We start from the raw sequence: 27,319 nt of genomic DNA on the forward strand, positions 1-27,319 counted from the left end.
GGAATCTCAGGTGTTGTTGACTGCAATTCCCATTGTCCCCAGTTGCAGCAGCCTTTGGCTGTGGATGATAGGAGTTGTAGTCAGCAATACAATACAACAAATATTTATATGCTGCTTCTGAACACCTTAAGTGGCGCAGTGGGGAAATGTTTGACTAACAAGCAGGAGGTTGCCAGTTTGAATCCCTGCTGGTACTATATCGGGCAGCAGTGATATAGGAAGATGCTGAAAGGCATCATCTCACACTGCGTGAGAGGAGGCAATGGTAAACCCCTCCTGTATTCTGCCAAAGACAACCACAGGGCTCTGGGGGTGCCAGGAGTTGGAATCGACTTGACAGCACACTTTACCTTTACTGCTGCTTTGAGCAAAAAGTCCCCAAAGCAGTTTATGTAGATACAAACAAATAAATGGGCTCCCTGTCCCCGAAGGGCGCACCATCTAAAAAAGAAACACATTTAAAACATTGTGGTTTTACATTGTCATATTTTAAATTTCTTGTTTTTGTTTTTAATTAATGTTTTAATGTTGGTTTTATCCTCTTGTAGACCGCCCAGAGACGTAAGTTTTGGGCGGTATGAAAATATGTAAAATAAAATAAGAGAGGCCACAGCCACAGGAAGGATGCTGTGCTGGGGATGGAGAGGGCCAGTTGCTCTCCCCCTGCTAAATACAAGAAAATCTCCCCACTTCAAAAAGGTGCCTCTTTGCTCAGTTAGCAGGGGAGGTCAGCATGCATGCAACATCTAGTTACAGGGAGCACTGCCAGAGAGACGCTTTAAATATCTCCATGACCGACAGCTTGCAAGCTCCTCTCCCCAGCTTGGGGTGGGAAGGACACAGCTGCGTCACTGCCCGGCCGCTGCGCCCGGGCGCAGAAAGAAGGCGCGGTGTTTGCGCATTGCTTGTTGGGGCCGCGCTTCGACCCGCGGCTGCGCATAGGCAGCCGGGCGCGCGCAATCTCCCTCGCGGCCACGAGGGGGTGGCGGCGAGGCGGCTTTGGCAGCCTGCGCTTTTTGTGTGCCCCCCGCCCCCGCCGCTTTCCCCATTTAATTTGCAAGGCTGGGAGAAGCAGGAGGGCATCATCATCATCATCATTCCTCCATCGGCTGCTGCTCCTCCACACTTGCGGGTCCCCAGCGGCGCGCTGCTCCTTTGTGGTCTCGGTTTCCCTCCGCCGCCGGGTTGCAAGGAAGGGAGCGGAGCGGCTGGCCGCAGCCGGGAAGGGGCTGAGCATCGCTGGTGGCTGGTTCTGAGAGGTTGCTGCTGCTGCTGCTGCTGCTGTGCGGGAGGGATGCAAACGCCGCCGCCGCCGCCGCCGCGGGAAGGACGCGCCGCAGCCCGGCCCGAGCCGCGCGTCCCGGCTGGCTGCTGAGGCCAGGGAGGAGTCCAGCTTGGGCTAGCGGGAGAGCTGCCAGCCCGTGCAGGCAGCAGGAGCAAGGTGTCTGAGACGATGCCGCCTCCTCCCTGTTCCCCGCCCCCTTTGCACCTGCGGCTTGGGAAGGTAAGAGTCACCTTGAGGGCATCGCGCACCCCACCCCCACCTGGCAGCGCCTGAGCCCTCGCCGCGGCCCCGCGGGGGGATTCCAGCCCAGAGGAGCGCGTTCAGACATGACGCTGCCCCCCCCCCCCGAGAATGACGCCATGGCGCACACGTGTGTGCTTGTTTGTTTGTTTACATTTAGATCCTGCTCTTCCTCCAAGGGGCCCAGACCGGTGTCCATGATTATTCTCACAACAACCCTGTGAGGTAGGCTGGAGAGAGAGAGAGAGGCCTGAATTTTGTGTTTTAGACGATTGATGGTCCCATCCCCATAGGCAACTTCTCCTTTTGATGTGACTGTCATTGAGTGGCAAGCATGCATCGTGAACAGGTGTATTTCATTTATATCCCATTTTTCTATGGTCAGATTGCACTCGGAGCAATGTGTGGTCAGAAAAATAATGTTGAGAGAGAGAGAGAGAGAGAGAGAGAGAGAGAGAGAGAGAGAGAGAGAGAGATGTTTTTAGATGTCGATACCAGAATGCATCTCTTTGAGCAGCTTAGTACTCTGGGGGGGAAAGGGAAACACTCTTTTTAAAATATTTATTTATTTTTACAGCTATATCCCACTCTTCCTCCAAGGACCCCAGAGCAGTGTTCATGGTTATGTTTATATGCATGCGTGTTTCTATCCAGGTAGGCTAGGCTAAGAGAGAAGTGACTGGCCCAGAGTCACCCCCAGCAAGTTTCATGGCTGAACGGGGATTTGAACTCGGGTCTCCCTGGTCCTAGTCCAACACTCTGATGTCTATACCACTGCAGCTCTCTCTAAAAAACACCCTCTTAGGGCCCCATAGGTCTTACCCATAAGGTTCTTCTCACAGGGGGCCTCTCTCCAATTCCCTGCCTTTTCCTCCCCACAAGAGGAATCCGACAATGCCTCGCATGGATGCCAGAGCCCAAAATCCAGACTCTCCTTCTCATCACATCCCCAAATAGACTCCCTTTAGCATCACCCCTTGGGTGGCAAAGTCCAGGTGAGAGAAGTCACTTCTCCCCCCTCCCCCCGCCTGCTTTATTGTTGTGTAAGTGAACATTTGGATCCAGGTCTCAGGCATGCAGACGCTTGTCAGGAAAACAGCAAGCTTTCTGAACCCTCGCTCCTAATTAGGCGAATTAGTTTCTCCCCTGCTTCTGTGTGATGTGTGTGCCTGCTATTATCCGTCTTTAATTTCCCTTGGGCGGGTTCACTGGGATGTTGAAATCCATTTGAGAAGCCAACCCGGGCCTGAGAACCCGACGGCTGATTAAATTGCCCCCTATATGCTTCAGGGGCTGTCTTCTCAGGTAGAGATGAGAGCCCCCACATCCTTCTCAGTCATTGCTTCTGTGCATAGGGCAGAGGAGAACTTCATAGGAATCCAGGAAGCTGCCATCTACGGAGTCAGACCCTTGGTCTCTCTAGCTCAGGATTGTCTTCACAGACTGGCAGCGGCTTCTCCAAGGTTGCAGGCAGGAATCTCTCTCCCAGCCCTATCTTGGAGAGGCTGCCAGGGAGGGAACCTGGGACCTCCTGCCTGCAAAGCAGATGCCCTTCCACTGAGTCCCACTTATTTGTTATTTATTTTTCTATGTAAAGTGTTTTGCAGACTTTTGTTGAAAAGCGGTATATAAGTAGTAGTAATCTAACAAAAAACCCCAACCCTAGGGCTCACATCTGTCTGTAACTCCAGTGCTCACCCCCGTGCACCCTCTGATCTGGAGACCCTTCTCTTCCCCCCCTAATCTGTGTGTGTGTGTGGGGGGGGAAATGCACTCTGTGCATGTTCAGAGACACTTCCAGCCCTTCCTTTTTTGTATGGTTCAGAGGAGCCCCTGGGACGAACTCCAACCCTGTCTAGTGTGGGTTTCCTTTCCTTTCTTTCTTTTTGGCTAGCCTCTCAGAGCGGTGATCCATCAAGGATGCTGAGACACACCCCTGTTTCTATGGCGACTGTTTGTTGAGGATGTTGCTGGCTGGTGCGGTTTCCCCTCTTTCTGTGTTCCATTCTGCACTTCTTCCCACAGGGACAAGCCCCCGATGAGTCGTTCTGGGCGCGCCCCTGCACCGCTCTGGCAGTCTGGCCTTGTTCCCTTTAAGGGCCCAGACACATGACCGGTTGCTGCTGCTGTTGTTGTTGTGGCTGTCAAGGGAGGAGCCTTCCAGCACCCGGCAAACCGGCACACTTTCCGTTTGCTTCTCTGCACTGCCTGGATTTCAGTCGCACGTGGCAGGAGCCAGCCGGCAGCAGCTACAGACTCTGCTCAGCCAATCCCAGGCAGACGGCAGGCCAGGAGCAGGAGCAGGAGCGCCCCACGGGGGGCACACGACCCCGGAGGCCCCTTGGGTCACGGCATCCTTTCCTCCGCCGATCAACATGGCATCTCCCGTGCCCAAAGCGATTGCTAGACCACTTCCGGACGCGGCTAATCCAGATCTCGGGAACCAAGACTCCGGAGTGCGTCCCAGCTAAAGGAGGTTCCGCTCAGTTTCCACGCTCTGATTTCACCTTCTCCAGTTCCAGATTTTGGCCGGCCTGCCAGCCAGCCAGCCGGGGGATCCTCACCAGGCGGAGGCTGGAAACCCGATCCTGGTGAGTCACTGGGAGTGACGCCTGGACGCCACTGACTCTTCTGTGGGCACTGAGGTCTGCCAGGAGAGAGTGAGTAAGGGGAAGAGAGCCTCTTGCAGCACTCAAGGGTCGGACTGCTGCTCTGAAGCCCCCCACCTCTCGTCTTTGGGCTCTGCTGGGAAGGGGCTCTGCCCCATGTGTGCCAGGCTGCCGTTCCCAATGTGCCTCCTCTCTCGGAGGAGAAATGAAGCCGCGATGAACTCTGTCGAAGGAGCCTGGCCGCCCTCTCCCTGGAAGCAGCCTCCCGGGCCACCGGGGGCACCAAAGCTGCCCGCCCCACCATTCCAAACGCTGCCCCTGGTGCTCACCGTCTTGGTCTGGCTGGCCACCGGCACCACCATGTCCAGCCTGAACAAGTGGATCTTTGCCGTCCACAACTTCCGCTACCCGGTGCTGCTGTCGTCCCTCCACATGCTGACGGCCGTGGTGGTGGGCAAGCCCTTGGCCCAGCTGCGAGCCGGGGGCGGGGCTGGCGGCGCCCCCCTCGGCCCGGGAGCCCAATTGCGGGTCTTCTTGCTGAGCCTGACGTTTTGCACCAGTGTGGCTTTTGGGAATATGGGGCTCAACTACGTCCAGCTGGACTTTGCGCAGATGGTGTACACCACCACGCCCCTCTTCACCCTGACCCTCTCCAAGGTGCTGCTGGGGAAACGCCACCACCCCCTGCAGTACGCCGCGATGGGGCCCATTTGCTTGGGGGCCTCCTTGAGCATCGTCGGGGAGGTACATTTCAACCAAGCCGGCTGCTGCTTCCTCTTTGCCGCCACCTTCCTCCGCGGGCTGAAGTCCATCCAGCAAAGTAAGTTCTCCCCAAATTAAGTCGTTCCCGCAGAGAGCCCACACACTTTCAAGCGTATCTCCTACAGGGCTAGAAACTTGGTTTTGAAAAATTAAAATGGTAACGTGCTTTGGAAGCGGGATTCAGGGCATTCTGGGTTCCTGTGAAATCTTGCATATGCACAGTTGTGGAGATATAAGGTATGTCCTCCTATTTTTCTCCCTCTCTCACACAACACCAGAACCAGGGGTCATTCCTTGAAACTGATGGGCAGGAGATTTAGGACTGACAAAAGGAAGGACTTTTCCACACAGCGCCTAATTAATGTATGGCATTCTCTGCCCCGGGATGTGTTGATGGCCACCAGCTGGGACAGCTTTAAAGGGGACTTAGACAAATTCATGGAGGGCAGGTCAATCAATGGCTACTAGTCTGAGGGCTATAGGCCACCTCCAGGCTCAGAGGGACGATGCCTCTGAATCCCAGTTGCAGGGGAGCAACAGCAGGAGAGAGGGCGTGCCTTCACCTCTTGCCTGTGGGCTCCCTAGAGGCATCTGGTGGTCCTGTGTGAAACAAGATGCAGGACTGGATAGGCCTTGGGCCTGATCCAGCAGGGGGGTTCTTATGTTCCTGTGATATACAGGATTCTGTGGGAGTGCAGAATGCACCAAATTCCGCTCTCTAAGGATCTTGGCTTTTTTTTTTTTGAACCAAGTTTCTAGCCCTTATGAGGCATGCTTGAAAGCATGTGGGCTGCCTGCTGGAATCTTGAAAGTCAGGGGTGTGGCTGGAGAGATTTCTGGCATTTAAGGGTGGGGCTTTGTTGTTCTGCATACTTCCTTGCCTCTCAGATAAATCAAAGCTCAGATAAATCGTGCAGAAATAAGAGAGATTCTGCAGAGGAGCTTAATTTATATAATGTAGGTTTTCGCTTGCAGTGGGCAGCAGAGTTGCATTTGAATTATGATGAAACTGACATGATTTTAATCATGCAACCTTTCTTCTTCTTCTTCTTCTTCTTCTTCTGTAAATAGTCTGTGGGTCTCTGGCCTCAATGAGGGGCTGGGCAGGGGGCTTTAAGTAATCCTCCCTTTTGCTGCAGTCCCAGTTGTAATCACATACCCATGTGTATTTTATTTATTGATCATATTTCTATACCTCCTGATATGTACATCTCTAGGCAGTGAGATTTGAGGTTTGCACTGGGAGATTTTTTTAACTGGAATTGCAGCAGGGAATGGAGATAGGAAAATAGTCAGCTGCCTTAAACTGAGTCAGACCCTCAGCCCATCTAGCTCAATATTGCCTACACTGGCTGGCAGCAGCTCTCCCAAGATTCTGGGGGGTCTTTCCCAGCCCTACCTGCCAAGGATTGAACCTGGGACCTTCTGCATGCAAAGCAGATGCTCTTCCACTGAGCTATGACTGTTGATGAGGAGTGTGTAAAGCTGCCATCTTCTGAGTCAGACCCTTGGTCCCTCTAGCTCAGTATTGTCTACACTGACTGGCAGCAGCTTCTCCAAGGTTCCAAGCAGGAGTCTCTCCCAGCCCCCTCTTGGAGATGCTGCCAGGGAGGGAACCTGGAGCCTTCTGCATGCAAGCAGGCAGGTGCTCTTTCTTCCCAGAGCAGCTCCATCCCTGAAGGGGAATATCTTCCAGTGCTCACACATGTAGTCTCCCATTCAAATGCAAACCAGGGCAGACCCTGCTTAGCAAAGGGGGCAATTCATGCTTGCTGCCACAAGACCAACTCTCCTCCCATAAGGCCCCTAAATTTGCAAGGGGGTATTGATTAGAACAGGGGCTCTAAAGGTTGGCTTCCCAGATTCTGCTCTGTATTTCACAGGGGATGATGGGAGTTGTGGTCCAACAATGTCTATAGACCCAAAATTGGGAACTCCGGATTAGAGGTACTCTGCTTCTGATTCCTTCCCTGTAAACGATGAAGAGGTTGAGTTCAGGGGCTGATATCGTGTGATAACTGACTCTGTTAGAATGGTGGTTTATAAGTTGTTTTAGTGTTTTAAATTCCTGTTTTAATTTGTTGTTGTGAACTGCCCAGAGACGTAAATATGAGGCCGTGTAAAAGTATAATAAATAAATTACATACACCACGCATGTGCGTGTACACACACACACACACACACACACACACACTCTCCAGTGATTGCTCTAGGGCTGCTGGAGAGGAGAGCTGGTCTTGTGGCAGCGAGCATGACTTGTCCCCTTAGCTAAACAGGGTTCACCCTGGTTTGCATTTGAATGGGAGACATGATGTGTGAGCACTGTAAGATCTTCACCTCAGGGGATGATGGAGCCGCTCTGGGAAGAGCATCTAGGTTCCAAGTTCCCTCCCTGGCAGCATCTCCAACGAGATAGGGCTGGGGGAGAGACTCCTGCCTGCAACCTTGGAGAAGCCGTTGCCAGTCTGTGAAGACAATACTGAGCTAGATGGACCAAGGCTCTGACTCCGTATATGGCGGCTTCCTGTGTTCTTTCCCTGGGCCTGCTCAGAACTTGAGACCCCATGCGGCCTGCTCGCTGACCCACTCTCTTCCACCCCACTTAGGTACCCTGCTGCAGGAGGAGCGGCTGGACTCTCTGACCCTGCTGTGCCTGACGTCCCTGCCCAGTTTCTGCATCCTCTTCACGGCGGCTTTGGCGCTGGAGGTCGGCCCCGCCTGGGACGGCTCGCTGGCCTTTGGGGGCGGCCTCTGGCTCTGCATCTTGCTGAGCTGCCTGGGCTCGGTGCTGTACAACCTGGCCAGCTTCTGCGTCATCTCGCTGACCTCGGCCCTCACCCTCCACGTCCTGGGCAACTTCAACGTGGTGGGCAGTTTGCTGCTCTCGCATTTCCTCTTTGGGAGCCAGCTGTCCTGGCTCGGGTACATCGGCATCGGACTCACCCTTTCGGGGGTCTTCCTGTACCATCAGTGTGACCGCATTGCGTCCTACTGGCGTGCGCGGGTTGGCCGCGCCAAAAGCGACTAAGCAAGGGGCGGCTGGGACCAGTGCAGTGGCCAGTGTGTGTGTGTCTCCTCTACCGGCTGGGATGTTACAGGGCCTTCTCGTCTGCCAGAATTGGGGGGCGGAGGGCATCGGCACTGGCTGCAAGGACTGGAAAGGCTTGGCCTCTCCAAATAAACTCCAAACTTGCCCGCAGACTCTCGGGGGGTGGGCAAATTGCTCACCAGAACCCCCTCTGTCCACTGCGGAGGGGCATGTGTGTATTTGATGCCTCCCCAACATTTAAGGCAAAACCCACCCAACCTCCAGGCCAGGGCTCCAAGCTAGCCTTGTCGCTGCTGTGTTGCTTTTCTACGTGAAGGGAGGGTGGGTGTTTCTCCACCATACAGGGGAGCATTCAAATAGGCATCCCCTGGACGGAGGGTAGTGGGTGGGCAGGGGTTTCGCACAAGGGTTCGCAATGTTGTGTTCCCTCCCCATTTGTTGCTGGACTATAATTCCCATTTTCCCCTGCTGACGGGCATTGTGTGGGTGTGTGTTGGTGGGGGGGTATTGATGGGAGCTGTAGCCCAACAGAGATTCCCAGATATTGTTGACTACGACGCCCATCATCCCCAGCTGCAGTGACCTTTGGCAAGGCATCATGGGAGTTGTAGTCAGCAACATCTGGGAATCTCTGTAAAAAGGAACACTGCTGGTGACCCAGGACTGGAAACTCCTACTGTTTCTAGGTTAACAGTGAAAGATTTGGAAAGCACGTTTGGGTGATGGAAAAGTCAGTGGAGACGGTGTGGCCAAAATGCTCTTGCTTGGGCCAACCCTTCACTGCCCGGTGCAGGGAGAGTTTCCTTTTACGGCTGCTTTAAATGGTTGTTGCACTGAAGTTCACTGTTTGTCTTGGGCGCCATGGTCACGGGTGGGGCCGGGTGCCTCTTAAATGCAGGGCATTGGGTGTCCTGACTTGCACCCCTGTGGCCTGCAAGCTGCGTTGCTCTGTCGGTCCCCTGCTCGCCCACACGGCGTCCTGAAGGAATCGTGGCGCTGATGCGTCCCGAGGGGTGTTCGTTTTGCTCCTTTTAGACTGGGGTCAGCTCAGCTCCCTACCCGTCCCAGTTGGTACCAAAGGAGTTCTCCAACTTGCGTCCTCAAATGGGGTTGGACTACAGCTCCCCTCCTCCTCGGCCCTTGAGCGACGACCTCTGGAGACTCAAGCTGGAGAACCCCTGTACGAAAGCACTGAACCAGCTGTGTGGGGAAACCTTCTATAGGGAGCGTGCCGGTGCGGATGAAGGTTCTCTGTTTTCATGCACTGTTGCCATTGGGTGGGTGGAATCTGGGTGCGTGTCTGTGTGTCACTACTGTCCTCTGCTGGATGGAGTAAATTAGGTGTGTGTGTCCATGTGAACACAATCCGTGCTATCCTTTGATGGACGGTGCATTTCCACCCATTGCCGTGAGTGTTGTTTCACGGCGCCCTCTGCTGGACAGAGCCTAGCAACCCCACGGACTGTGTGTGTTTCCATTGATGTCCTTGTTTGCGTCTGATGGGTGCAGCAAAGTAGACCATGGGCTTGTGTGAATGCACTGCAGGTGCATTTTTCCTCGCAGGGGTGCTTGCTGGCATCCTCTTTCGAACGACATCCTTTAAGCCAGGCCTGCTCAACTTCGGCCCTCCTGCAGATGTTGACCTACAACTCCCATAACCCCTTGCTATTGGCTACTGTGGCTGGGGATTATGGGAGTTGTAGTCCAAAAACAGCTGGGGGGCCTAAGTTGAGCAGGCCTGCTTTAAGCCCACTGAAGTGGATGGGCGCAATCAGTATTATCCTCTCCAGAGTGAAATAATATGACTGTTAGTGAGTGAGTGTGTTGGCGATGTAACTCGGGTTCCCTATATCGGGGGGTTCCCAGACATTGTTGACGACAGCTCCCATAATCCTCTTGGCTGTTGCCACTGGGGATTATGGGAGTTGTCGTCAACAACATCTGGGAACCCCCATTTTGAAGGAGTAAAGGCTATTCTACGGATACATAGATCATGTGGCACAGAATTCCTTAGACTGTACCATTTGAGGCTTAAACAGAGAGGCTGCATGGTTGGATTCCCCCCCCCCGTTAAAAAAAAAAAAAGCCCCCTGCCCATGGAAAGTTAGTGTGTCAGGGAGAGGACTGACGTTCGCCTTCACCCTGATGTGCTAACTTTCTCCCTGCAGCCCCCTCACCTCCGGCCTTTCGAAATGCAGCTCTGTACTGTGCCACTTTTCTGCAAGTGTAGAATCGCGCTCAGTCTTAGGTATGGGAGTATTTCCTCCGTTTCCCGGTAGAGCTCCACCAGGCCATTCCAAACACGGCATCCCCTACACGGGGAGGTAAGCACATATAGCCATGGTGTGTTTGCATTGCTTGGGGAGCCAGATGTGGTGGAGACGCACATTTCTCGGCTTCAGCGCCAGTGAAACGTGATGGAAAGCCAAATCCATGCATGTCCTGCCAGAACCAGTCCGATCTGGGACTCTTTGCCGAACTTGAATTGGACCAATTGCCAGTATAAGGCCAGCCACAGGGACTTAGTCCACATGGCCATCTTTTTTCTTTTTTTTTTTTTGCCAGTATGCAAACTCACTTTCTTTTATAATAATATGCTGGGGTGGGCAGAGCTTGAATTCCATCCAGCCCTACAGAGTTTGTGCCCAAAGTGAAAATCCAAATCTCCCCGTTGGTATGCACGGATTTCCCTGGGCGACCCTCATTTGAAGCCAGAACTGGGGCTGCCCAAAGGTGTGGGGCAGTCAGACCACCGTCTCCTATTTGGCTGCCAAAAATGTGCCAGCAGAGAGAGAGCGAGCCAGCCAGCCCATTGCTTCTGGATAAAGCAGGGTTTATAAACTGGCCCTCTTGCAGATGTTGGCCTAGGTCTCCAATCGTCCCTGGCTACTGACCATAGTGACAGGCGATGATGGGCATTGTAGTCCAACCGCTGGAGGGCCGCAGTTCGGAACATAGGAAGCTGCCATTTACTGAGTCAGACCCTTGGTCCATCTAGCTCAGTATTGTCTGCCCAGACTGGCAGCAGCTTCTCCAAGGTTGCAGGCAGGAGTCTCTCTCAGCCCTACCTTGGAGATGCTGCCAGGGAGGGAACTTGGAACCTCCTGCATACAAACAGGCAGACGCTCTTCCCAGAGCGGCCAATTTCCTGAGTCCTCACACATGGAGTCTCTCATTCAAATGCAAACCAGGGTGGGACCTGCTTAGCAAAGGGGACAATTCATGCTTGCTACACAAGGCCATTTGGAGACCTCTGGCTTAAAGGAACAGTGAGATGCTAGCACCTAAGAATTGGTGTTGATTAGGAGCTTCCAGCCTTGGGTCCTACAAGATTGGACTACGACTCCCATAATCTCTAGCACTAATGGCCAGAAGCCATTATGGGATGGGAGCCGGTCTTGTGGAAGCAAGCAGGAGTTGTCTCCTTTTCTAAGCAGGGTCTGCCTTGGTTTGCATTTGGACAGGAGACTACATATGAGTGCTGTAAGATTCCCCTTAGGGCTAGGTTTCTCAAACTTGGGTCCCCAGATGTTGGACTACAACTCCCATCATCCCCAGCCACAGTGGCCAAAGGCCAAGTGATGGGAGTTGTAGTCCAACATCATCAGGGGAGCTAAGTTTGAGAAATCGTGCCATAGAGGAGGCAGCCAGAGCTCAGTGGAAGAGCTCTTGTTTGCATGCAGGAGGTCCCAGGTTCTCTCCCTGGCAGCATCTCCAGGTAGGGCTGGGAGAGTCTCCTGCCTGCAGCCTTGGAGAAGCCGCTGCCAGTCAGAGTAGACCGCACAGAGCTAAATGGACCAACAGTCTAAGGCAGCTTCCTAAACCCCAATAGAGGAGAAACAAGAAACCCAGCTCTGGTGTGGAACTGGTGGTCAATGTTTCTTGGGTCTTTGTCCCTTAATAAAATCATAACAGTTTAGAGTTAGAAGGCATTATGGGGGTCTTCTAGGCAACCCCCTATTCAGGCCCTGTGTAACTGGGGTGCCTTTCATGGCTGACCTTTTCGTAACGCCTTCCCTCAGTCCTCGCTGTCCAAAAAGCACACGTTCTTACAGCACCGGGGTTGTGTCCGTGCGAGTTGTGGTCCTGTTCTTGCATGCACAAGGCTGGACTTTACTGGGATTGCAGCCGTCCTGTTTTTAATTACTAGCGACTACCTCCCCCATTTGCAAAAATGGCACCATCTTGGCCTGCAAGCGTGCCTCTCCGCCAGGACGATCACGCAAACAGAAGGGGCAGATGTCGTCTTTTGTGAACTTGCTGTGTTGTGTGTTAGACCCAGGCAGTGGGGGCTGCAAACCCCCCCCCCCCCACACACACACCCCCAGCCCAACTTCTGAGCTCGCTGAGGCAGGGCTGACTGACGTCTCCGGTTGCATTTGCCCTTGGAATAAAGCTCTATTTTTGTCTTACGCCAGGGTTGTGTGTCCTTGAATGGCCTCAAAGTGGGAGGGAGGGAGGGCCGCGTACATGACGCAGGAGAGCGGAGGGCCGGCTTCCCGCGCTGGGGGCCTGTGCAGAAGGCAGACGGGGTGGCGAGGCTCTGTTGCGGGGAATGCACTTGCTTAGCTAAAGAGAATCGCTTTGCAATGGCAGCCAGGCCGACTCCCAGCGGCTTCCACCTCCTGCGTGCAGGCAAATGGCAAAACAGACAAGCAGGCGGTTGCCATGGTGGCTACCAGGAGGCCCAGACACCCCCAGGCTGTCAGCGGCCTGCAGGAAAACCCGAGCGGCAGCTTTTCGGCCTACACAATATAATCCTGTCTGGAACGATGAATGCAAAATGGGTTGCTGTTCACCCTCTTTCTGGAGTATCTTATGAAAGATATTGGGGTGTGTTTTGGGTGGTTTGGGGTTGTTTTTTTGCACAGCTGAGTTGAATTGCTTTTTTTGTTCAACCCAGCTGCTTCGTTCAGCACGCACAGGGATGTAGGAAGCTGGCTTAGCCCGCCCCAAATGGTACACCCCCCCCTAGACTGGGCCACAATCAACTGCAATATGCCCCAGTGGTCTGGCCGGCCCAAGTCTTCATTTTTGCACAAGGTGCACGCAAGGGTTCGAGCAAGCCTGTAATGCCTCAGGACCTTCCTGTATACTCACAGGAGCGAACCCTGGGCATTGAAACACCGTGACTGAGGTCTCCATCTTCTTTTTCTTCAGGTAGAGGTCGTCCACACAAGCGAAAACTGTGTTCTACCCGGTGTGTGCTCCCAATTTTCGGTTGTGTGGAAGCAAGGTAAGAGGAAAACCTGGGTAGAAGTGATCGGAGGCCAGGTAGGAGGGAAAGTTGGGTAGCTTTTCCTGCTACCTTGCTTCCACACAATCACTTCTACTCTGATTTCCCTCCTACCTTGCTTCCACACAACCAAAAATTGGGCGCACACCCCAAGTAGAACACAGTTTTCGCTTGTGTGAATGACCTCATAGATTAGGCACATAGGAAGCTGCCTTAGACGGAGTCAGATCGTTGGTCCATTTAGCTCCATACTACCTACACTGGCTGGTAGCAGCACTCCAAGATTACTAGAAGGAGACTCTCTCTGCCCTACCTGGAGATGCTGCCAGGGATTGAACCTGGGACCTTCTGCAAGGGAGTATGCAGATGCTTTTTCAATGAGCTCTGGTCCTATCCCGTAAGGGGAATACCTTAACAGCACTCACATGTAGTCTCCCATCCAAATGCAAACCAAGGCAGACCCTGCTTAGCAAAGGGGAAACTTCAGGCTCGTTACCCCTAAACCAGCTTTCCTCGAAACCACACAAATTGATTTTGAAAGGAGCACTCTTGGCAAGCAACCCAGCTGTCAACACAAGAAATATAAATCAAAATAAACTATTGCTTACTCTGTGAAATGGAAACATTCCTTGGCGAGGAAACAAAAGGCCATCACCATACCAAGTTACCACTTCAAAAACAACAACCTTCACTCCTGAGCCTTTTCACAGCAGGCTGAGATTTTGTGTCTGAAGCATTTTGTCAGTGCTAGGAAAGGTTTCACTGCTTAACTGACCGTCTAAAAAACCAGCCCCCTTTCCTTGTAAGGGGGAATTCTCAGGGGTTCCCCTTTACAAGTAAATACAATCAATAAATAATAAGACAAAATAAATAATTTCTACGTAGGTAGAAATCATTTTAATCATATAATTAAATCATGATAAATAGAAATCAACTTTCTACATGTCATATTTCACTGCTGCTAAAGCCCCCTAATGGCGCAGTGGGGAAATGACTTGATTAGCAAGCCAGAGGTTGCCAGTTCGAATCCCCGCTGGTGTGTTTCCCAGACTATGGGGAACACCTTTATCGGGCAGCATGAACCACAACATAAAGGTGAGACTCCTAAGTGGTGCTTAACAAGACAGCACTGAAAACACGTTGGGCTCAGATAAATGCTTCACAGCACCTTGAGATGCTGTCTCTCATTCTGCTGAACAAGACAGGTCTGTAAGAAGCTCATTGCCACAAAGGTCTTCGGCTTGGGTCCCCAGATGTGGTCGGACTCCAATTCCCATCATTCACAGTCACAACCCCTGCATTACCAGCTTCTAACTCGGGGTGGTGGGTGAGGGAAATGAAACATTACCATGGCTAATTTGCAGCCTCTGCCAAACCAGGTTTACTCAGAAGTGAGCCCGCTTGGTTTGAAGGGGATTGCCTTCTAAAGAAGCGTGCTCAGAATCATTCCTAAGAAGCAAGAACTCCAAGCTGTCAACTTGTTTTTTTGGTGGGGCCCCTGTGCCTTTGATGCATTGCTGCACAGCAAGCAGAAATGTGGGCGCACCATTTCTCCACTGATGTCTCTCCATGCCAAGAATAGCTTTTGCCAGCTAAATGTCTCCACATCAGGCTCGTGTTGTACGCACAGGATCCTGGCCAAGAAAAAGGTGGCCGCAATCCTGCCAGCAGCTACGTCGGCTTTTGCTGCCCCACTTAATTCCTGAGTTAATAATAATGCCCCAAATATTAGGAATGTGCTCACTACAATACTCTCAGACAGTCCAAGAGGCGGAACTGAACTCAGGTGAGAAAACTTGTCTGCTCAGAAAGAAGCCACTTTTCGGTCACATGACTTGGGCACTCATCCAACTTCCTGCGAGAGGTAAAATACCTGGCCAGGTTCCTGGTCAGCTTCTCTGGGGGAGGGATTTGCACTGCAGGCACTTTCTCCACGTAGCTCGTTTTTGCATTCCAGCTTCAGGGGGTTGCATGGATTTCAGGTAGGTAGAATGGGGACTTGCTGCTTCTCTCTCTCCCCCTTTAAGGGAGTCTCTTGTACTAAGCGATATGGGGATGTGGGTGTTACTGGTGAAGTACATGCTGCTATGGGGCACCAAGAATGGTCTGCTCTGGCTGGCAGTGGTTCTCTGGAGTCCCCGGGCAGAGAGAGGTCTCTCTGAGCTCACCATTTGAATGGAGATGAGGTTTTGGGTGTGCATTGTGCAAAGCATGATATGAGTGTATATACCACTCAACTGGGACTCCAGTGCACCCTGGAAATTCCCTAAGTCAGCTCCTTTTAAACATATGTCCAGGAAAGCAAAATGTTCAGATGATATTATGCACCAAGTGGGTATCCCCTGTTGCTCTCCATCTTCCAGGTTACCAATTTGCTACTGACTGGGCTGAAACCAGTCTGTTGTGACCCCTGCTAACTGAGCAAAGAGGAACCTTTGAAAGTGGTGATTCTCTTATATTTAGCAGAGGGAGAGCAACTGGCCCTATCCGTTCCTGGCTGAGCATCCCTCCAGTGGCTGTTGCTGGTGTCTGCCTTATTGTTTCTTTTTAGATTGTGAGCCTTTTGGGACAGGGGATCATCTTCTCTGTTGTTTAGTTTTCTGTGTAAACCGCTTTGCAAACTTTTGATGAAAAGCAGTATATAAAAGTAGTAGTAGTAGTAGTAGTAGTAGTAGTGATTGGACTGAAACCAATAGAGGAGATCTGGTCTTGTGGTAGCAAGCATGACTTGTCCCCTTAGCTAAGCAGGGTCCACCCTGGTTGCATATGAATGGGAGACTAGAAGTGTGAGCACTGCAAGATATTCCCCTTAGGGGATAATGGGGCCGCTCTGGGAAGAGCAGAAGGTTCCAAGTTCCCTCCCTGGCAGCATCTCCAAGATAGGACTGAGAGAGACTCCTGCCTGCAACCTTGGAGAAGCCACTGCCAGTCTGTGAAGACACTATTGAGCTTGATGGACCAAGGGTCTGACTCAGTATATGGCAGTTTCCTCTGTTCCTATGTTGTTTCTAATCTGTCTTACTGCATTAGGACCAGCCTGTCTTATACAGACTATAGTTCAAAAGCATCAACAATGCTTTTTCTATCTCGCTTCTTCCAAGTCCAGCTTTCACATTCATAGAGTGTCATGGGGAAAACCATTGTCCAGACGATTCTAATCTTTGTAGGTGTAGACGCGTCAAGGCTTCTAAACATCCTTTCCAAGGCCTTCATTGCAACCCTACCAAGTGCTGGTCTACGGCGTATTTCTTGACTGCTGGATCCTTTACTGTTGACGGTCGATCCTAAAAGGCAGAAACTATCCTCCACTTCAGTGTCTTCATTATAAATTCTGAGGCTGGTTGCTGTACCCGTTGTCATTAGTTTAGTCTCCTTGACGTTTAGCTGTAGTCTCATTTTTCACTGAATATGAATACAACAAATATTTATAAACTGCTTTTCAACAAAAATTTCCCCAAGTGGTTTACATAGATATAATATAAACACATAAATTTTAATAATGGCTCCCTGTCCCCAAAGGGCTCATCATCTCAAAAAGAAAATAATAATAATAAATACCAGCAATAGCCACTGGAGGGATGTTTTGCTGGGGATGGAGCGGGCCAGTTGCTCTCCTCCTGTTTAATAAAGAGAATTGCCACTTTAAAAAGGTGCCTCTTTGCTCAGCAGGGGAATTGACCACATGAAGCACATCCATGAAGGATCTGAATATTGTACAGTAATACATATGTTTCAAATGCGAAGATTATAGATTGCCAGCTTGTTAAACAATAAATAAATAATGCAGCAAAGATAACTAAAAAACCACGTCAAGATTATTACAAATGTGAAGATTATCGATAAACTACAAGCTTAGTGCATCAAAAACAACTAGCAAGCTATATCAGGAGTTCACAGATTACAGACTAATTATTGTATACGTTTTTGACGCTGCTTCATCAGAGTAGCTAATAGTAGCTCATTAACCTAAAGTTAACACTGTGGTTAATAAGGCTGTTCATAAATCAAGACGCTCAGTGTCTAGTGACCTTGCTACAGCTTCCTCTCTTACATCTGCTAATAAGCAATCTTGTGTTCCCAATTAACATGATGCAGAGAGAGAAATGTTGGGGATGATTATACAGAGCTTATAGCATTGGGGAGACCTTTACAGATCAGGGTCCTATATAGAATACAGTAGAAAAATAGCTGTGAAAATCGGGGTGCATGTAACAATATGAAGCACCCCTTTTTCCTTTTGGCCCAGAGTTCAGTGCCTTTAAGACAGAGGTTCTGAACCTGGGGTCTCCAGATTTTGTGGGACTACAACTCCCATCATCCCTAGCGACAATAGCCAAAGGAGATGATGGGAGTTGTAGTCCAGCATTTGAAGACCCAAAGTTAAGAACCTATACTTTAGCAAATAAGAGCATAAGAACAGCTTTGCTGGTTCAGGCCCAAGGCCTATCTAGTCCAGCAATCTGTTTCCCAAAGTGGCATAGGCAAGAGATCAAGGCATGCCCTCTCTCCTGCCGTTGCTCCCTTGCAACAGATGTTCGGAGGCGTACTTTCTCTGAGCCTGGAGGGAGCCTGTAGCCGTCAGGACTAGTAGCCATGGAGAGAATTGTCCTCCATGAATTTCTCTAAGCCCCCTCTAAAGCCATCCAAGCAAGTAGCCATCACCACATCCTGTGGCAGAGAATTCCATAGATTAATGGCGTGCTGTGTGGAAAAGGACTTCCTTTTGTCAGTCCTAAATTGCCTGTCCATCAGTTTCATGGGAGAGATCAGTTTCATGAGAGAGATTCCAGCCTGCAACCTTGGAGAAGCCGCTGCCAGTCTGTGAAGACAATACTGAGCTAGATGGACCTATGGTCTGACTCAGTATATGGCAGCTTCCTATGTTCCTATGGGATGACCCCTGGTTCTGGTGTTGTAAGAGAGGGAGGGGGAAAAAATATCTCCACTCCATCCATAATTTTATACACCTCGATCATGTCTCCCCGTAGTTGCCTCTTTTCCAAACTAAAAAGCCCCAGATGCTGTAAGCCTTGCCTTCTAAAGAAGGTGCTCCAGGCCCCTGATCATCTGGGTTGCCCTCTTCTGCACCTTTCCCATTTCTATAACAATGTCCCTTTTGAGACTACACAATAGTCCAGATACCTGATACCTGAAAACGGGGCTATAAAAATAGATGTAATGTGATTTTTAAATTTGTCTTCATGTTTGTTTTATTATGCTGTATTTAGTCTGTTGTCTTTATTGTAAACCGCCCAGAGGTGCAAGTTTGGGGCAGCAGAAAAATACATTAAGCAAATAATATTTTACAGCTCCTAAACTTCTGAAGGAAGAAGTTTTTCAAACTGCCCATGGACCGAGTCACCCACAAAACTGGCTACGCTGGGTGAACGACGTCCTGGATGACTGTTGCATCCTCCTAGTTTCCACACAGTCAAGGCAGATGAACTCCGAGACGGCCCACTGTATGCAATGTCTGCAACAGATCCATAAGGTAAGGTGGTCCCCTTCCTACATGTTTGGAGCAATATTCAACAGTCTGTGCTGTAAGTTTTATAAGTTTTTGGAGACTTGATGGTGGCTTGTAGAGTTGTCTCTGAGTGTGCTGTGCATATTCTCTGTGTACAGGGGTGGCTATTTTGACACTGCTTAGCTTTCCAGAATCATAATTGAGTGATGTTGCAATAGTCAGCTCTAAAGATGGCTGTCAAAATACGTTCAGGTAAGTGAAATTATAAAGGTATGTCCATGCATATTCCTGGGTGGGGAAAATGAAGAAATTGTAGAGGAAAATGACCAGATTAAATGGAAGAAATGCAGAGCTTCCCTGCAGAGACTGAAATTGACTAGACCAGGAATTGATAATAAAGCGGTCTAGTTAATCTCCCTTTGGTATGTGAAATTGACTAGACCAGGAACTGGCGATAAACTGGGTCAGCAACCCTGACAGATTGCCTCCAGCCTCTGTTGGAAAACCTCCAACCAAAGAGAGCCTACTCCTGCCTGCATGAGGCAGACTGTTCCACTGGCCAACAGCACCTACGCTTAAGAAATCCCTCCTAGTGCCTCCCCTTAATCTGCTTCCTTGTAACTTCAACCTGGATTCTAGTCTTTCTCTCAGGAACAACAGAGAACAACCCCCTCTCTCTCCTGCACGAGGCAAACTGTTCTATTCCACTGTTGAACAGCTCATAGTTTTTTTAAAAAATGCTTCCTAATGTCTCGCCTCAATCTGCCTCTTTGTCATTTCAATTCCCAGTTTCAAGTCCTGCCCTAGGGAGAAACGGAGAACAAATCCACTCCTTCCATGCAACAGCCCTTCGGATATTCATTTATTTATTTATTCGACTTATATACCGCTTTTCAAAATAATCTCAAAGTGGTTTACAATTTAAATTGAAACTATGCATAATTAAGATATACAAGTACAGATTTATATTCATATATTTATTGTAAAATTTATATACCGCCTTTCATTAAAACAATCCCAAGGCGGTTCACACAGAAAAATTAAAACAAGACTAAAAAAAATACACAATTGAAATATTAAGCTAACATATAAAAACATGAATCTGACTAAAAAGATTTAAAATGCAAGCATAAAATAACAATAATAATAATCTTTATTACGGTCGTTGACCAGCACAAGTTGTAAAACAGTAATACTATACAGTAAATGCAATATAAGGAAAGTGTTGCAGTATTACGGAGATTAAAATTGATGTAGCATTAAGACTGAGGGGGAGGGAATCTAAAAATACAAAATTTTAAAACATGATATAAAACACAAACAGAATAGATAAAATGCATGTAAGCTAAAAAGGACTCAGCCGAACACTTTGTTTCAGTCAAAAAGCAGTATAAAATCAGAACAAATTTAAAAGAGGGGATAATCAGCATTCTATGGGGTCGCATAAAATAACTATACAAAATACGATATACAAAGAAGCAGCAGCAGCAAACCATATAATAGCCTAGGTAGGAAGCCAAGATTTAACACGCTTTCTAAAAACTGTGATAGAGACCGAGGAGTGAATAGCCACCAGAAAAACATTCCAGAGTCTGCAAATGCTCTGGAATAATAGAATAGAATATACAAATCATCGCTATTTAAAATTTTTAAAAAACGTTTAAAACCATTAAAAACAAGAATACATTAAAAATACATTAATACATTTAAAACAATAAAATACATTAAATAAAAACAAGAATACATAAAAACACAAAGCACCAGCAGCAAAAACAATACTTTTATTTAAAAGCATAGGTGAAGACAGCTCTCAGATCTCCCTTTCCCCTCCTTTTCTCTGGCTAAACATGCCTAGAGCCAGCGTGGTGTAGTGGTTAGAGTGCTGGACTAGGACCGGGGAGACCCGAGTTCAAATCCCCATTCAGCCGAGACTCTAGCTGGGTGACTCTGGGCCAGTCACTTCTCTCTCAGCCTAGTCTACTTCACAGAGTTGTTGTGAGGAGGAACTCAAGTATGTAGTACTTGGCTCTGGGCTCCGTGGAGGAAGAGCTGGATATAAATGTAATAATAATAATAATAGTCTTTCAAGCTTTCCTCATAGGACTTGGTCGCCCAACCCCTCCCTATCTCTGCTGCCCTCCTCTGAACCCGTTCTACTTTATCAATGTCCTTCCTAAAGCATGGGACCCAGAACTAGACATGGTGTTCCAAGGGAGGTCTGACCTCACAGAGGGGAACAATTGCTTCTTGTGTTCTGGACGTGATGCTTCTGTTAAAGCAGCCTAGGACTGGATTACTTTTTCAAGATCTGCATTGCACCTTTTCCCTTTCCAGCAGCCAACATGGTCGTCACAGGGGGGTATAGCTCAACGGAAGAGCATTTGACTGCAGATCAAAAGGTCCCTGGTTCAAATCCAGGTGCCCCCTTCACACAGAGGCTTCTTTGTGCTCACTTTGGCAAAATGTTTACTACTTCTGTGAAAGAGAGGAAAAACTGCTCTGCACCATGCGTAGTTTAATAAACTTATACCATGTCCCTGCTTTATTACCTTTTCCTTGGAGAAGCTGCTGCCAGTCTGTGAAGACAATACTGAGCTGGATAGACCTATGGTCTGACTCAGTATATGGCAGCTTCCTATGTTCTCTAAACAGCCCTCCCAAGTTTTAGCCTTGTCTTGTAGAAAAGATGCTCCAGTCCCTTGATTATCTTATGCCCCGACGTGGGTTTTATGTTGCTCACACACATCTTTTGTCCTCTTCTCCTTGCTTAACATGTTCCTTGAATTTTTACTTGTTCGACACACAATTATCTGGATTGCAGGATTATTTTCTCAGTGTGATGCATGGTCTGTTTTTGTGTATGCAATCTTTTCTCCCTCTGCTGGTTTTGTTTAGTGACTGCACCTGCTACATTTGCTGTATCTGGGAGGGGTGTGCGAGACGGCTCTGTTTGAGCCGCACTCGACTCGGGGTCGAACCGGACCAGCCTCGACTGGTCCAAGTTCGAACTGAGCCGGCTTGGAACTCTACTGGTAAAGGGGAATCCGGTGAGGACCAGCCTGGCCAGTTTTGTGCACATCTCTAGTATCTGGGTCAACCCTTTTGGTTCCTCACCCCTCACCTTGCCCACACATCTCCTGGCCAGAGCATCCTTTAGGACAGGAACTCACAACTACTGCCCTCCAGTTGCTTTTGGACTACAACTCCTATTGTCCCCAGCCATAGTGGCCAATAGTAAGGGATTGTGGGAGTTGTAGTTCAACATCTGCAAGAGAGCCGTGCAGCCCTTTGGATCCAAACTTTGGATCCCCAGATGTTGTATGTAGCATATTTGGCTTCCAAGATTCCAGTCTTAATCTGACAACTGAGCACTGTTAAAATATGATCATTATATTCAGGATTTCTGCTTAAAAATACCAATAAAATAAAATAAAACCTTTCCCCCACCATATTCCAGTGATTGTCCATGCAGAATTTGGTGTCTGTAGGTCATTGGGAAGTATGGCTTTATTTTGTACCAACCAACCAACCAACCAACCAACCAACCAACCAACCAACCAACCAGTCAACCAGTTCTTCAACATATATAATAGATTGCAGGGAATTCAGACAACAAAGCCTCTGTACCGTTGCATTCCAGTATCTCCATGTTTTTAAAGATGTGGTCTGGGCACTGGAGTGATTGTTCTGATATTGAATGTAATTACAGTGTCAGCCTGTCCAGTGTGGTCTGGCAAGAAATGACTGATGTAGCTGGCAGAGAGAGTGGTCTGTGAGGCAATTGGTGACATGGTTGGGGAGCAGTGTTCCCTCGAACAGGGATTGCCAGCTGTTGTTCACTACAGTTCCTAGAATCCCCAGCTGCAATGGCTTTTGCTTGGGGATTTTGGGAGTTGTAGGCCACATCTGGGAGAATCCCTGTTCAAGGGAACACTGTTGGGGAGACCTCATCTTTCTGTGTTTTCTGGGGCTGCTGCCATTACAAGGTCCTGTTACATTCTGGTTCTCAAATCTGGGTTCCCAGGTGTTGTTAGACTACAACTCCCATCATCCCCAGCGACAATGGCCAAAGGCCATTGAACCCAAGTTGGAGGACCTCTGGGCTACATGGTTCATTCACCCACACATTTTGCCACACTGCGTCTATCACAGCCTCCCAATCACAGAAGCGCACCCCGTCATGGATACACCCTTTGCCTCCTTACATAAGCATCTGGGGGAAGTCCCAGGTGGCTGAGATGCCCAGCCTCAATGTCTCTCCCTGCCTCCTCTGCAGGTAATCAGCAAGGCCAATGAGATCCTCGCCGGAATAAGCCAGCCATCTGTCTGCAGTGAAGTGCTCTTGTCTGCACAAGGGACCACGTACATCTTGGGTACAGCATGGATTTATTTTTATGATTTATAGAGGAAGTGTCCTGGGGGCTTCTCAGCCTCCTTCTTCCTCTTTCCTTACTCTAGCACAGGGTTCCCCAGCAGAGGGTACTAGTACCCCTAGGATTACTTGGAGGGTTCCCAGGGGGTACTCGGAGGAGGCCTCCTACCCCACCCCCCCACATTGCAACTGTGCTATTTGTCCCCATTTGCGAGGATCTCCGGCTTGAAGCCAATGTCTCCTCAGCGATGTGTTTGCTATGGAAGGGGAAGGAGGCGGGTAGAAACCCTCCTCCTCTGCTCCTGATTGGTTGACTACGTGCTGAAACTCAGCATACATATCCCTTCTCTCAACCTGACTGACAGGCTTCAGAAGGTTAGCACTGAGTACTCCTGCTGAAATTAAGGGGAGAAGAAAGCTTGTCCCCTTGATTTCAACAAGACTGTTTGAGTAAATTAGCAATTTTTCTGAATCTAAGATGAGGTTCCCCCCCAGTTCTTCTTTGTTACACACACACACACACACACACACACACACACACACACACACACACCCTTCACCTGCCTTATAAAAACAAGGTTTCTCCAAGTCAGACCCTTGGTCCATCTAGCTCAGTATTGTCAACCCAGACAGGCAGCATCTTCTCCAAGGCTGCAGGCAGGAGTCTCTCCCTCAGCCCTATCTGAAGATGCTGCCAGGGAGGGAACTTGGAACCTTCTGCATGTAAAGCGGATGCCCGCTGCTCTTCCACTGAGCTACGGCCCCAGGTCATATCATGAGCCTTACCTGGGACCTCTAGGCCTGAAGAGTGAATGTGAATTCCCCAGTTGCATTTTGAGCAACTTTTGGTGTAGTTTAGTTTTGCTTCAAAGAGAAGAGTATGACATCCAGGGTGAAACTGGACATCCACTCAACTGTGTGTTTAAGAGGTGTGGAGCAATCATAGAGTTGTCATTCACGGGTCCTAGACTGGTGCAGGGAGAACCTTTTATAAGGTTCTCCCTGCACCAGTCTAGGACCCGTGAATAACAACTCTATGATTGCTCCACACCTCTTAAACTCGCAGTTGAGGCACTTCCAGGTTGGAGACCTGCACAAGACCCTAGTCTGGGCCTCTTCCTTAACTTAAATGGTGTCTGTTGTGGGATTCCAGCCCACTACGTTCTGCCCCCTTCACTAAAAACACCTGTGAGGCCACAGCCCTGATCAGCACCATGGAAAGCGTGATGTCAATTCCTTTTCTTTACACTTGGGTCACCAGACGCTGGACTACATCATCCCTACCTGCAATGGCCTTCAGTTGAAAACTCCTGCCTTGCACCTTTTGCTCCCCCCAAATGGCTCCCCCAAAGAAAGGGAATTCCTTTTTTTACAAAGATAGGGACGCTTTCCAGTGGGGCAGTGGACGAAAATGACCCTCTCTGGCTATAGCGCCGTCTGCTTCGACCTCTTCTTGCTGTCTGTGTCTCCTCCTGTGCAGGACTGTCGGAAGTGTACCGCGTGTCCCGGCGCTTGGAAGAGGGGTTGAGGACTCAGGAACTAGCAAGCGAGCCCCTACAGCTTGCTTTACGGCAAGTTGATTTGGCCTGGAATAACATGCTGTCCTTCCTGGTTTTTGGCCATCCTGCGTTCCACATTTTGGTAAGGAGATCAAGCCTGTGAGAACAGAAGATCGGCAGGGCGGGTGGGGGGGAGGGAAGCATGCAAACACAGGAAGCTGCCTTCTACCGAGTCAGACCCTTGGTTCATCTAGCTCAGTATTGGCAACCCAGGCTGGCAGCGGCTTCTCCAAAGTTGCCGGCAGGAATCTCTCTCAGCCCTATCTTGGAGATGCTGCCAGGGAGGGAACTTGCAGCCTTCTGCGGGCGAAGCGGATGTTCTAGGAAATGTACTAAAATGAATGACAAGGCATGCCCATTGAAATACACTGGTTCCTTCAAAATGACCATGGAATGCATGGAATTTCCGAATGGCCGTTGCAGGATATCTCTGCCCATTGCTGCCCCAGTTTTTAGCACATCGGGGAAAGGAAATACGAAGCTCCAGCTGCAATACTTGGCATGCTTGAGAGTAAGCCCAGTTGAACTCCATGGGGCTGGCCTCCAGTTAAATATGCATAGGTTTATGCAGGAGTTTAAAGGGTGGGATGTGAAGGATCAGGTTATCACCACTGGATGGAGCTGAATCCTTGATATGGTTTGCTCTGCAAGCATTGGCAGTGGTTGATCTTGGCTCTGGAGGGGAGGAGGTGGGGTTTGAAATGTGAATTTCTCCCTTTCCTGGTTCTGCCAACGGCATGTACAGCTTTTGGAGGCACCTTTAGGAAGCTCAAGTTGCCAGCCTGAACCCAATCCGGCCCCTGACCAGATCTGCAGAGTGTGTCTAACGGAAGTGAAACAGGAGCCAGAGGTAGGTGCATTTTATTTTATTTTAAAACTCATATTTCCTGCTTTCTAAATTAAAACATTCAGTGCGGCTAATGCGACACGTCATCCCATTAGAGCAGGCCTGAACAACGTCAACATAAGGTCCAAGGGGCAGATCTGGCCTGCGGAGACTTTTAAAAAAAATTAAAAATTAAAGTTAGTTTTAAAAGTAAATTTTAAAAATCAAAATTTAAACATATTTTAATTTAGCATTAAACTTTACTTTAATTCTAAATTATGTTTAATTTTTGATTTTTTTTAAATTGTTATGTATTGTGTTTTGTGTTTTTACTTGATGTTTTAATAGTGTGTGTTGTGAGCTGCCCAGAGAACAATTTGTTATGGGACGACTAACAAATTAAGTTTGTATTTATTATTATTATTATTATTATTATTATTATTATTATTATTATTATTATTATTATTATTTATTATCCTGCTATTAATTGCTCATTAAAAAATTGCCTTGTCAGGTTCATTCTGGAAACTCTAACCCCATCCTATACCAGGGTAACGCTTACCATGCCAGCTGTGCCAATTTTTGGCTGAACTGTGTGGATTCCAGCCTGCCGAGGGAGCCGTGACCCTTTCTCTCTCCCCCACGTTCTTGAAGTTGCTGCACTCCACCATTTCACTGGAAGGTGCAGATGCCTGCAGATGCTCACAGCTGGGAAGTTGGGGCTACGGAATGCCACAGACCTACCTCATAAAGGAGGGAGGCCGCCTCAGAAGGAAAAGGTTTTGTGAAGCTTGAACAGCTGGGGAACCAGGCTTGCATCTTTTCACTGAAATAAACTTATTTTTTTTATGGGCTACTTCTAAAATGTATTCAGACACACATTTTAATGTTTAAAAGGTGCTTGTGTAACGGTTAGGGTTGCATTCCCGGAGTGTAAAGCTCTATCTCCTCTGGAGCTTTTCCATACGAGGGGACCATTTGCAGTGACACCAGGACAGTGACGGAAGATGCTGTTCATACGGCCAATGGCATCATTCAGCTTTCCTCCCGACGATTCGCAGTGACTGTGCATGATCTACGCCTTTAAAAAGCAGCACTTTTGCGGAAGTGCTCAAAACGGCTGTAGGCGCTTCCCGTTTGGGAAAGCTCCAAGGCGTTTTTCATGCAGGGCTGTTTCCTCCGGATTGGAGGGCGTGCATTCTCATATTGGCCAGATTTATCCCCAAATATCTGCAAGCTCTCAGGGAGCAGTTCACACACAATTCGGGGTTTTCACTGTGTGGTAATAATGCAGCCCGGTTTATATCCGGGGTTAAAAAATCCACCTTTTGCATCATTTTTTGGGGAGACAACTTCAAGTTTGCAATACAGCCTCGCAGTAAACTCTCTGGGAAAGCTCCTGGTTTGCAACTCCCCTTTGTGTTTAGCAAAAAGTTGCAATTAAAACCTTGGCTTGCTTAAAAAGCAGAGACAGCTGTGCAGTGATAGGCTGGGCCCTGCTTCCAGGCGGGCCAGCTGTGTCCACGGGAAGGCCAACTCAAGAGAAGAAGTCAATCCACCCTTTAAAGTAGTGAGATTCACTCCGGCCATCCTGCCAACGCAGTGCGGGTCGATTTTGGCTCCAAACGAGGCCGTGCGGCCGTTTCGGACCAAAATATCACCCCACCACCACGTCTGAAGTCAGACATGGGGTGTGTGTCTGGGGCCACGTTTGCCACCCTGATTGGTGGCGGCCCGGGTTCTTTGAACCCATTCGCCCAATGGTGGCTCCGCCCCTGTTGAGAACCCTTGCCGTAGGCTGTTGGCAACCCATGCAAGAAAGCATTAAATGCTTTAGAAAACGAGGGCTTCCAGTTTGATCAAAGCACTTGTTTTTGCAGCGAGTTGTAAACTACAAACCAGTCAGAAACCAAG

General features: G+C 49.2%; 2 protein-coding genes and 1 non-coding gene across 6 annotated transcripts; all 3 read left to right on the forward strand.

The window, feature by feature from the left end:
• The first annotated feature begins 901 nt into the window (after positions 1 to 901).
• Positions 902 to 12,357, forward strand: SLC35E4 (solute carrier family 35 member E4). Of its 3 annotated transcripts, none has more exons than XM_053280390.1 (4): positions 902 to 1,504; positions 1,686 to 1,874; positions 3,551 to 4,954; positions 7,503 to 12,357. In XM_053280390.1, exons 3-4 carry the CDS (start codon positions 4,291 to 4,293, stop codon positions 7,922 to 7,924), a joined length of 1,086 nt encoding a protein of 361 aa, XP_053136365.1. In that variant the 5' UTR covers positions 902 to 1,504; positions 1,686 to 1,874; positions 3,551 to 4,290; the 3' UTR covers positions 7,925 to 12,357. The 3 variants fall into 3 exon arrangements, with proteins under 3 accessions (XP_053136365.1, XP_053136364.1, XP_053136366.1); XM_053280389.1 differs by having other exon boundaries at positions 1,686 to 1,750; XM_053280391.1 differs by lacking the exon at positions 1,686 to 1,874.
• A 2,671-nt stretch (positions 12,358 to 15,028) lies between these two features.
• LOC128338194 (synergin gamma-like) lies at positions 15,029 to 26,258 on the forward strand. 2 transcript variants are annotated; one of them, XM_053280303.1, is made up of 6 exons: positions 15,029 to 15,163; positions 18,491 to 18,672; positions 22,925 to 23,021; positions 24,501 to 24,661; positions 25,325 to 25,429; positions 25,920 to 26,258. In XM_053280303.1, the coding sequence occupies exons 2-6, from the start codon at positions 18,622 to 18,624 to the stop codon at positions 26,028 to 26,030; spliced, it is 525 nt and encodes a 174-aa protein (XP_053136278.1). In that variant the 5' UTR covers positions 15,029 to 15,163; positions 18,491 to 18,621; the 3' UTR covers positions 26,031 to 26,258. The 2 variants fall into 2 exon arrangements, with proteins under 2 accessions (XP_053136278.1, XP_053136279.1); XM_053280304.1 differs by lacking the exon at positions 25,920 to 26,258 and adding an exon at positions 25,754 to 25,806.
• Positions 21,004 to 21,075, forward strand: TRNAC-GCA (transfer RNA cysteine (anticodon GCA)). The gene has a single exon. It is a non-coding gene; the product is annotated as a tRNA-Cys (tRNA).
• Positions 26,259 to 27,319: the final 1,061 nt, after the last annotated feature.

This window comes from Hemicordylus capensis, chromosome 15 (genome assembly GCF_027244095.1).
Source record: "Hemicordylus capensis ecotype Gifberg chromosome 15, rHemCap1.1.pri, whole genome shotgun sequence".
In the NCBI taxonomy this organism is placed as follows: Eukaryota; Metazoa; Chordata; class Lepidosauria; order Squamata; family Cordylidae; genus Hemicordylus; species Hemicordylus capensis.